Genomic DNA, 11,464 nt, shown 5'->3' on the forward strand with positions numbered 1-11,464 from the left:
TCTTTGTGTTTGGGATATTCGGGCGTATTTGATTATTCAAAACACCGGAGAGGTAACGAATGATGGGAGCTTGAGCCCATGACGTTGTAGATTATGTTAACTAAACGTGACGTGAGTGAATCCAAATCAGTAAATCATTACAAATTTAGAGTGATTACAAGCTTTAACAGCTTGCTTTTACGAAATTGATACACCATTCAAAAACAGTAGAAATATAAAACAACTCGAATGCGTCTTTATTCTAAGAATCATACATACGCCACTACATTAACTTATTAGCAAAGTGGTTTTCTACACAGAATTTACATCTATAAAGTCGAACTCTAATGAAAATGTTCATATACAAAAACTTGTGCCATGCACCAAATCTAAACATAACATTACCATTTGCATAACAATAAAAGTAACAATGTGTCATTCTCATTTTCAATTAAAATTGTTCTAAATGTTATCAGACACATCAGGTGACAATCCCACTTAAACAAGGCACCGTTACAATCGTTGGTCATTCCGCATTTTTCCACTCCTGTCCGTCAGTTAACTTTAGAGTAAACACCCCAAATCATAACTTTAGTTTCAAGTATGACCTACAATCAGACAAATCAATGTGCAAAACACACAAACAAAAGGTACGTAACAGGTAATGAGCGTAGCATCGGTCTCATCAAACAAATCATTGTTACAAAGTCTCACTTCAAGATCCGACTCAAGAAAGTCCAGTTTTGTGTGCACAAGGTCAAGATTTTAGATGCTGGACTGTTTGCTTGGAGCAGGCACTCCAGTGGTCATTCCCTTGAGAAAAATAAAAGTGCTCGTAGATGTCAATGGGAGGAGCTATCCTCTACATTGCAATGAGGTGAATGAGGAATGACAACACAGATTCTGTGAAGGCAGTACTACAACACTGGCACTGCTATGTTTGCAGAGCAGAGAGGCGTCGTTCGATGCACTGCTTGCCTGGGAAAACAGATAACTCCATTGGAATAACAATACGGCCCAGCATCAATGGCTTGCTGAAAAAGTAACATTGCAATGAAGAGAACATATGATCTTGTTTGTACATACATCGTTCAATACTGTCAATGTCCTTTTCCTCCGTGACGAATCGGGACAACCCCTCCAGAAGCAGAAGAGCTTTATGGTATCGCTGAACTACTTCAATATCACAATGGAACATCTCATCTAAAGCTGCAGATTGTACCTGAAAGCAATTTTAAACACGCCAAGGCTGAAACAGTGATGCAAAATGAGCGGTACATGCTGCACATCATGTGGGAGTGAGAGGGGATCTCACCATCTGCACAGTGTGGCAATAGATGAGCTTCTCCGCTGTGAGTCCATTGAAGCGATCCATTAGCTTCTGCTTGTCCGTCAAAAATGTTTGCAGCCGATCGCTCATGGAGCGACAGCATGCAATACAGCTCTTGTACAACTCATTCAACTTCTTGATCACTAAATTCAAGAAAAACACAATATTACAACTTATTATTATTATGATGATGATCAGGCTCAATGACATATTCTCACATCACTTTATGTAGAACACACAAAGGAAGCTATTGATGTCATGATTGTCACAACACCAAAGGTAATTTCACCTTGTTTGACTGTGGATGAAGGAAGCAGTCGACCTTGCTGAATATTTTCTTTGGCATTATGCAGAGCTGCGGACAGAGACTCTACTGCTTTCATATACAACAGTAACTGTTCTGCACAGCTACAAGGAGAACATGACACCAGAAAGTATGCTCGGTTAAATGCCAGGAGAAGAGTGTATTACGAAAATGGTCAAATAAATGTGCTGACCTCCAGTCTCGACTTAAGAGGCTGATTTGGTCTGTCAACAGACTGTGTTCTAGAAAGGAAACCTCGGGGCTGCTAATGGCATCCAGAACCGGGTCCTTCGAAGAAGCCAATTCCATGATACAGTGCACAAAAGCCAATATGAACTGGAGGTCACCCAAGGCATCTGTATGGACCTGCTGTGGAATAATCAAATGCATAAAGGTTTGTGACTACAGAAAGTTCAGTTGTCTCGGTGACATAACAACTCGCAGCCTTTCACCAAAGGTATGTGTACCTCCATCAATGTATCTTCGGGGAGCTCAGGAGGACGAAAGGCCAAAGTGCAGTGTGGAGTAACATCCATAGATTCAGTCTCACTGCTTTTACAGCTTATTTGATAACGAAGGGGACTGTTGAGCAACCAGGCTGTGGTAATGCAGTTGGGTGAGCCTGCATTAAAAAGTACACAGCTCAAGCGATAAATAGTTTGGAATAAGGTTTTTGTTTTTGTTACAATACTTGGACAAATGCATTACACTCAGTAGCTAGTATTTTATGTTTAATGGTGACTGAGTTCCAAATGTGATATATAAACAGTGATAAATTGAGGTAATGTTTCCTATTGAAATAAATGACAATAGAATCAATCCATTCCAGCTCCAAAACTAAATTATACTTACCTTTTTATATAGTGTGTGGTTAAAAAAAAAAATAATGCCATATAGAAATAACAAGACACACTATAATAAAGAAATAAAACAAAAAGGGGAGAAGGCCTATAAGCTCCTCCACTCCAAAAGAGTCTTTTCCCATAATAACATGGGAAAATTCTGATTAATTTATTTCAAAATGTTTATAATGTTGTTTTCTTTTCTGATTCATTACATTTGGCATATCAACTTGCCAAGACCATTCCTATACTCAAAATAGTACCACAATTTAGGTACTAATTTCTATGAATATTTTGTAGGTAACCCAAACTGTTGCCTACATTATTAGCTCACGATATGTGACACTGGTGCCTTTTCAATCATTTCTATTCTGGGCATCTTTGTTTTGATGATTCACCTTGTTGGAGGCCAACCAACTACGTATTGGGAAAGTTATACAAATATCCATGTCAAAAAGCCAAATTACATTCACTCATCAATTACCTGTCAGCATCCTTGGCAACATAGTGTCAGGAGGAGTGTTTCCAATAGCAGGAGAACCCAAGGAGAAGACTGCAGTTGGTGAGCTCCCCGATGAAGCAAATACTGCATGGCAGCCAGTAGGTGGTACTATAAGTTCGAATAAGTCAAGTGTAAAGGACAAAACTGCCACACACTAACAAGTAATTCTTAGACATACTATTGTGGTCCGTGGCTAGACTATACTACAACGACAAAACATTTCTGGTTGAATTATAATTAAGGCGACTACTACCTGCGATATCCATGGTCTTTTCATAGCAGAGGCTTTCATTACTTCTCGGTTCAAGAAGTTGAGCTCCAAATGCAGCTTTAAGCAAAATGCCAGACAGTCTGCCAATGTTCTGTGATCTGGACATACAATATACACAGAAGGTCAATGAAGCAAACATTCAATCAAACAATCTCACTATTCTTACTATTGGCACCACAACAATAACAACTTGTTCTGACCTTTTAAATTGCCCATTTTTGTTGGAGGATTTATTGCCATGGTTGCATGAAGCTGTTGCAAGAGTCGGACTCTGCGCGTCTGACATGGTCTTGCATGAATTATCCTGCAACAAAAGTTTTAAAAAACAATCAAACAAACAAACAAACAAACAAACAAATACTCGCAAGAAACACAGAACATCCCAGCTTAAACTGAATAATTATGTGAGCGAGAGAGACTGACCTTGTTGCTGGGACTCTCCTTCTTGTCAGGGGACTCCATGGGCCATCCAGTTCTTGTACTAATAGGTAGAGTCTGATCTGAAGTCCTCGGGGTACTTCCCACTGGATTACAGAAAATGGGATCAAGCTACAATGCATAGATGCAGTATACTGTTCTGTACATCATGGTCAATTGATCATCTGTTGAGTTTGGCTGTGACACATCGGACTTATTCGTACCACGTGGCGAGGACGGAGGGGCCTGGGCCACTCTTCTAGTTGGACTTGAGGAGTATGGGACAGGACAGGAATCATTAGATCCGCGTCGTGAGGAACATTCACTCGAGCCAGCATAACAGAGGCGGCCCCTGGAGGATGTATGAAACAGTCACACAGAAAATCCTGTGAGTTATGTGTAGAGAGAGATAAAAAATAGAATTGGCTCTACGTATACCTAGTGGAGTCTTGTGAGCATGAAGGTTGCAGATTCTGCTCCATTCGCCGGTAGTTATGGATCTGAGTTGGGACTGGAATAGGCTCTGAATGGCTGCGGTCAGACACGGCTGGCTTCCTGTATGGATGAAAACATGCCAAAATACAGAAGAGTAAAATACATAATATAGTACACGACAGAACAAGCCGAGTGGCTGAAGAATAACTCATTCCGTCTTAGGCCATCAAAACCTATCCCAGACTGTCTTACCCAGGAGGCTTGGAGTGACACTGAAGCAAAGGAGAGCAGGGAGATGTCCTGCCAATGGATTCAAGATCTCTCTCTGTTCTTGGTGGGCTTCTCCTGAGAAGATATCAAAAGTATTTTACCATCCATCAATGCATCTCAGTGCTGTGAATTATTTCTGTTCTGCATGTTTCATCATTTAATATGTAAAATAAAATAGGGATGGTCGGCCGCCTTCTTGTGCCCATTTTATCGGTAACCAAAGGCAATCATGTCTGACAGATTTCATTTCTGTAAATATAGGATATTCAATATGCAATGTTAAAGAAAATATAGGTCTGTCTTTATAATTATCCGTCATTATTTTTTTTTTTTTGAGGGGGGTTAGGGTTAGATACTTGGTATCGGTATTGGTGAAAACTCGAGTTGAGTACTGGTATTGGTCTGAGAGAAGTGGTATTGAACGTCACAAAAATGTAATCAAAGTTTCTGTGTGGCCTACTAACTCTTCACAATCAATATACATTCCCACAGCAAGTCAGTTGAATATAATATTCCAAACTCACCCAGTGTATATGAGGCAACTTTCAATGGGCGATGCACTGTCCTCCTCACACGTGTACTCACCTGCGATCCAGTAAAATAATACATCAATATGGTAAGTTGTAAATGAATTGTTGTGTGATATGCGAGTTGGTTGGTGCATGAGTGCAATTCTTACCGGGAGACTCAGGATGTACCATAACATAGTCTTCTGGAAAAGACAAACTGTCCCTGCTTCCTCTTCTGGTTAGTTCTTTCAAGTGGAAAACTACGGTGTCTGACACAGGAGAGTTTTTCAATTTGGCCTGATGGCGATTATTGTCTTCATTGGAAAGCTAAGAACAAAGTGATTTAATTGACAAAACAAATTTACAAAATACATGGTAGTTAAATTTTCAAAATGACATGAGTTGCACCCACCTGAGGAGAGGCCGGATGGGATGTGGAGGAGCTGCTCGAAGAGCTCCCTGAGGCAGAACTAGGATAGAAGCACATCGGTGTTGGAGAGCCTGTTCAAAAAGAGGGTGCTTGTCTTCAGATTGTGAAAACAGTAGTGGATATTATGTACCGAACCAAACAACATAGCATACATACATTTTCTAGAGGCTGAGCTAGTCTCCAGGAAAGGATGATAGAAAAACTCATCTGCAAAAGAAAATAGGAAGGGACACGTTTAGCAACGACATATAGCATATAAATTAAGGGATTTGTTTTTGTAACAAATGGGAATGGGTTTAAATGAGTCTTGTTCAGCCCTTATAAATAATCATCCTGAAATAAAATAATTAATTTAAAAAGGCAGATGTTTACCAAAGCTGATCCTATCCTTGTGGTTTCTCTGAAGAAGTCCCAAAAGTAGCTGTCTGAGGTTACTTGAAGTCTCCTTTGGGATGCTAAGGAAAAGACAAAGATTTCCTTTTTACACATACATAGACAGTGATATACTATGGCATAAATAGTATACATAACAATACTGAGCTTAGGTGCATAAAACTTAATTTAGAGCTTCTCTATGTGGTGCCATACTATTAAAAAAGAAAAAAAAAAAGCCAGAGGGAATACGTGAATTCATTGACTAACTCGTCGAACGATTGCATTCTGTTTGTTCAAGGGGTGATGTGTGCCTTTCCAGAGCCTTATTGCGTGACAGTATTTTATGCTACAGTGTGTTCACAGTGTGTTACTTGTGTGTTAAAGGTCACATGGTTTCTTTTCTGAGGGGGCAGGTTTTTTTAGTTTGTTTTTTTAAAATGTGAGCAGTAGAATGTGTCATTTTCTTGCTAATTTATAGCTTCAGGACAAAATCCTAGCTGTAGTCTTTGCAGGCTGCACGTGCGTGCGAGTGTGTGTGTGTTTATGCAGGCGGCGCTTTGTGGGTCACATGGAAAATGACAGCGGTGCAGGCTACTTGCTGGCAGCTCCAAGTAGGTTATATATAGAACGCGCCAAGAAAACAACCAACCTTGCCTTCTAACACATTTGGCTAGCTTATGATTGGCTTTATTATAGTAAAGCCAAAAAAACTTGAAAAGTCAAGGATGACATGGCCAAAAAAGCTGAATTTGTGCTCAACGAGACAGCTCTGTAGAGTTCTTTTAAAATATTTTTTAAACATCTCATGCGGTTGGTTTTATGTATATTTGCATATACAGTTGATATTGTGTTAGGTTCAAAAGGTGCACCAACCGTGGTACAAGGGTCCTGTTGCATTCATAGAAGAGGCGGAGCTCCTGTGGTGTGTTTGCCTTTAAAATCATAAAACTCCATTAACAAGAGATCATTCAAACACACAAGCACTCAGAATCATGGTCACATGTAAAACTGCATACTTGTTAAATTTCCCAAGAGCCTCTCACTGCAATATTTGTCTGTGTTGTGTGTAAAAAGTTCGATTTAAACATTACAGTGTGACATGTAGTCGACACAAAGATTATTCACTTGGGGAAACTCATGTTTGATGCTGCTTGATAAATAAACATCACCTCTGTCATTAGATAGCGTTATCACTGCTTGTAGTTTTGCTGATCTACCAAAAAGAAACACTTTCTTGGAAAAATAATCTTTATAAACTGGGAAGGTTAGTTCAACTGTATGAAAATCAAACAAAAAGCCATGGGCGTCCTTCTGGTCATAAAAAAAAAAAAAAAAAAAAAGGGGGAAGCAATCCACAAATAGGGTTGTGCAACAATATTTCCTCGAGACTCACAACCACTTGTGCGTGCCTGCCACCATGTAAACAAGGGTCATTATGAATATGTATTCAGTTTTTTCCACGTTATACTGGGGACCAAGGAGGGTGCCAGGCAGCTGGCATGTGATATCACATTTCTGTTTTGAAAAGGATGCACCATGTTTTGAATTGACAATTACAAGAACGTCCTTTCTAGGAACAGTGCGTTGCTCAAACCACATTGATGAGGATTTGCAACAGACTCCAGCAAATGCTGTTTCAAAACATACACAAGAGACTCACGTTAACATGCTTGCACAAGCCCACGTCGCATCGAGTATGATTTTTGCTGATGTTACTCACATGAAATGGTGCCTTCCCAGTTAGACACTGGTAGATAATGGTGCCTATGCTCCATAGATCAGCTTTGGCATCATAACTGTGGGACATGATAACCTCGGGGGCCTGTGTCAAGAAACACTGAGTATCTCATTGCCATTACAACACTTGGGCGCAGGACACAAAGCAAAGGCCTTAACAACTCACCATGTACATAGGAGAGCCACACAGTGTTGCTGCCATAGTGTTTGTCTGAAGATAACGCGCAAAGCCAAAATCAGCTGTGAGGGACCATGAGAAAAACATTAAACAAATGCAGCGAGACAGTATGAAGCATTTTCTTCCATTATACATCCTATGAGTTTTTACCTATCTTAACGCTCGTGTTAATGGAACTGGACCTCCTGCCCTTTGGGTGGCAGAGCAAGATGTTCTGGGGTTTCAGGTCTCTGTGCAGGATGCCTTTGCTCTGTAGAACCTTCATGGCCTGAGCAATCTGCTGTAAGAAAACTCGGATTGTATCCTCGCTTAACGTCCCCTTAGCTGTGGGTAAGAGCAAGGAAAAAGTATATTTACATAAATGACCGAGACAGCGGAATGCATTACAATTAAACAGCATTCCATCAAGTGTACGGAGAGTCTGGAAATATATTTGAAGCATTTATAAACGTCCAGTCCAATTGAAGCTTTTCAAGCACTTTCTAGATCAAAGATCAAGCTTTTCTAGCACCTTGGAGTATTGATGAATTACCTATTATCAGTATACAAATATAAAACACACACACACACACACACTCACGCGTATATGTATATTGTGGATGTGAAAAGTCTAGACACACATTATTCAAATGCCAAGTTTGTGGGATAAAAAGAGACCAAGACAATTACTTTCAAAATTTTCCACTCGATCTGACAAATTTAAGTGATTAACCAACAACAAATCAATTGTCAAATTAATCAACAACTATTCTAATAATCGAGTTATCGGATGGCAGGAGATGTCAGTGTGACCTGTTCTGAGAAGTCTTCTAGTGACTCAGACTCTTAGATAGAAAGTATCACGCACCTGACAATATTTCATTTCATAAGTTTGTTTACATATTCGACGACAGATGCCAGTACGATTGCAACATTGAGACAGAACTCCGATCATCACGTGAACATTACACTTTGTGGAAGAGAATTTGGCTGCAGTGTTTTTCCACCAGAGGACTAAGATAAGTGTGTGACAGATGGGTGAGGTCACATGGGCACTCTGTAAGCAGGCCGCAAATAGCTGGCAATGCCCCCTAGCAGGGACACAAAACAGGAGACGCTGACAGAATTACACTAGCACTTTAAATCAGCGTTCAAACGACAACACTGACTGGCTAAATTTAATAAATGAAAAATCAACTCAGCAGTGTCAATGTATAGCTTTGAAACCTGATGAAGGGCACCATTTTAGTAAGTAATGTTCATTAGTCAGTCACAGAATTTAACTGCGGTGCACATGACAAAGCTACGGCATGAATAAGAATCTATAAATAATTAATGGCCAGTTATGGTTTCTACTCAAATTACCTCGTTACAAGGCAAATTTGGGGGCTTTAAATTCAACTATAAGGGGATTAGCGATATTTTTTTCTAGTGAACTTGTAGGAACATTTATTCTTCAACCTCTAGACCACAGAAAACAGCAAAGGCCACACAGACTAGCAGGTAACATCCGAGTAATCGAAGCAATAGTAACATGTAATGAGAATACCTGGCTGAAAAGAAAAGCATGATATGAGCTGCATGAGGATACTTACATTGAAGGTACTCAGCCAGGTCACCTCCATTGCAATACTATAAAGACAAGAGATGTTGTCGTAAAAAAATGGAATCATGCAGCCATATCAGGTAATGTATTTTCTTTTACCACATTTATACATACCTCCATGACGAGATACACACAACCACCTATTTCCTGTGGATGAAAACAACAGCTTAAATACAAAAAGGATTATTGATTTGACAGCTTTTATTTAGTACTTACACCAACAATTCATTCACCAACAATGCAAGCAGTACAGAGACCACGTTTACAGGTTTGGACCAACAGGTGTCTGAACCCATTAACCCACTCACGCACTCACCCCCTCCCTGCGTCCTGCAAACCCATTACCACTTCTGTTCAGTGACACTGAAAAAGTCACACGTGAGGTGAAATTGTGAGATGGAGCAAAGTGCAAGGGTTAAAAGTATAAGGTGTCAGGTGTCAGTCTTGCTAACATGGAGGGGTGATGTGTGTGTGTGTGTGTGTGTGTGTGTGTGTGTGTGTGTGTGTGTGGGGGGGGGGGGGTACCTTTACTTTGTCATTTGTGACACCAACACAAAGCTAAACGGAAAATCCAACGCAATGACACGGTATCTTTGAATTATGATAATTATATCACAAACTCGTAGAAGATCAGTTTAATAACTGGTGATTGACTTCTTAAAAAGTGTCTTGCAGCCTCACTCGGAGTGTAAAAGCTTAAGACATGCGAGTGTGCATCTGGTGCAAGCTGATGCTTTAGAAGCCATTGTTTAACTGTCCATCTGCCACAAATAAGAGATTAGTTCACAGCTTTGTGGTTGTCTGGCAGGTGACAGCAAGGCAAGCAGCTATTCATTGACACAAACTACTAAATGCAAATAATAACTTCAATAATCCTAGATTTTATTTATAACCATTTCAGAGCTGGGGCTTGCTTTAAATAATATCTATTATTTTTTTATGGCTTACTGTATGCACAAAGTGAAAATGTAGTATTCAACTTCTAGATGCCTGAAAGCTTCCAAATGGAACTAGACAATATATAGTTGTTTGTACAGTTGCTCTCATGGCATAAAATGGTAAAAACTAATGTGTTTTTTATAATGTGGAAAATGAAGTCAAACCCACCTGATAGTCTAGTAGTCTGACTATATTCTCATCCTTGAGTTCCTGAAGGTAAAAACACCCAAAGAGGACATGAAACTGATTAAAACAAAACAAACAACAACAACAACAACAACAACAACAACAACGACGACGACAACAACAACAGTTCATTGTCTTGGGTTTGTTATAGTTATAGTCTGTTATTGTTGCAGTACAAGAGTTACAAGTGTGATTTCTAAATGGATGTGAAGCCAAATGGAAATGTTATTATCACTCTCAGCAAGAACAGTAGGTCAGATATATGTTCTTCAAAGAACATCGAAGGTGATGTCATTGACACAATAAGCAAGATGATGCGCATTCTTTGGCATTTCCAGATGTTGCTCAGACCTTATATCAATTGTTTTGAGATTCACAGTTCTCTTATTTTGCATTTTATAAGGCGGAACAATCTCCAGACACACAATACACAATTCTTAGTTACCTTTAATATTTTGATTTCTTTCCCAAGTAGAGCATGGGATTTGGCCAAGTTTTTCTTGTTGATGCACTTGACAGCCACTTCACACTCATGTTTCTGGACAAACAAAACAACGTACGTATTAGATACGATGTTCAATCAGACAAATGTCGAAACTCACTGACATCAGTTACCTCCTTATGTCGTCCTTTGAACACAACTGCAAAGGCACCGTGACCAATCAGGTCTTTCCTGCTGAACTCAAACTTCCCAACAGACTCCATGAGGTCCCTTGTGCGTGTCCTATCCAGACTGGCTTGGGAGGTTGAATTACCGTGGCAAGCACACACGCAACGCCACAAAACCTTCACTGGACGCGGTGAATCCCATTTTTAAGTCCAATTGTAGAATCCTCACACAGCGTTAGCATTATTATGAAAGACAATGTCGACGACGAACGAAAAACGTTGCTGTCACTTGACAAATAATAATAAAAAAGTTAAAACACGTGCTACAAGATGTAAACAAAGATATGTAACCAGATATTTTTCTTTTAATGTTACAAACTATTTCCTCCGAATGGTCCAGTACACACAACTAAAGAGACGTGTTAATACAGTGAACCGTCTGTATTCAGCCAGAGATAATATATTTACTTGTTTGGCGTCCTCCTCACCTTTTATCGCTGTCACTCATGTTACCAATGAGCATGCGCACCAGCAACAGCTGTTTGGTGGCGTTGCCTTCAATGACA

The 11,464-nt window shown here is 39.7% G+C and overlaps 1 protein-coding gene across 2 annotated transcripts; it reads right to left on the bottom strand.

The window, feature by feature from the left end:
• Nucleotides 1-219: 219 nt before the first annotated feature.
• On the bottom strand, nucleotides 220-11,409 carry ulk1a (unc-51 like autophagy activating kinase 1a). Of its 2 annotated transcripts, none has more exons than XM_085909125.1 (27): nucleotides 10,905-11,409; nucleotides 10,735-10,827; nucleotides 10,272-10,313; nucleotides 9,279-9,311; nucleotides 9,154-9,190; nucleotides 7,730-7,903; nucleotides 7,568-7,641; nucleotides 7,385-7,486; nucleotides 6,538-6,596; nucleotides 5,662-5,744; nucleotides 5,446-5,496; nucleotides 5,272-5,360; nucleotides 5,030-5,186; nucleotides 4,875-4,935; nucleotides 4,333-4,425; nucleotides 4,084-4,200; nucleotides 3,870-3,997; nucleotides 3,652-3,752; nucleotides 3,429-3,532; nucleotides 3,211-3,326; nucleotides 2,940-3,065; nucleotides 2,081-2,235; nucleotides 1,807-1,979; nucleotides 1,599-1,717; nucleotides 1,295-1,452; nucleotides 1,066-1,201; nucleotides 220-957 (listed from the first exon to the last, which is right to left on the bottom strand). In XM_085909125.1, exons 1-27 carry the CDS (start codon nucleotides 10,992-10,994, stop codon nucleotides 914-916), a joined length of 2,715 nt encoding a protein of 904 aa, XP_085765251.1. In that variant the 5' UTR covers nucleotides 10,995-11,409; the 3' UTR covers nucleotides 220-913. The 2 variants fall into 2 exon arrangements, with proteins under 2 accessions (XP_085765251.1, XP_085765250.1); XM_085909124.1 differs by having other exon boundaries at nucleotides 1,807-1,982.
• Nucleotides 11,410-11,464: the final 55 nt, after the last annotated feature.

Source organism: Syngnathus leptorhynchus, chromosome 4 (genome assembly GCF_054491065.1).
Source record: "Syngnathus leptorhynchus isolate UIUO chromosome 4, UIUO_Slep, whole genome shotgun sequence".
NCBI classification, from domain to species: Eukaryota; Metazoa; Chordata; class Actinopteri; order Syngnathiformes; family Syngnathidae; genus Syngnathus; species Syngnathus leptorhynchus.

Coding starts and splice junctions, on each gene's coding strand:
- ulk1a (XM_085909124.1), bottom strand. CDS start 10,994: ATGGAGTCTGTTGGGAAGTTTGAGTTCAGCAGGAAAGACCTGATTGGT. Junction 9,312..10,271: donor TCAGACTACTAGACTATCAG/GTGGGTTTGACT, acceptor TTTCATCCACAG/GAAATAGGTGGTTGTGTGTA. Junction 5,745..6,537: donor AACAGGACCCTTGTACCACG/GTTGGTGCACCT, acceptor TCTTTTCCTTAG/CATCCCAAAGGAGACTTCAA.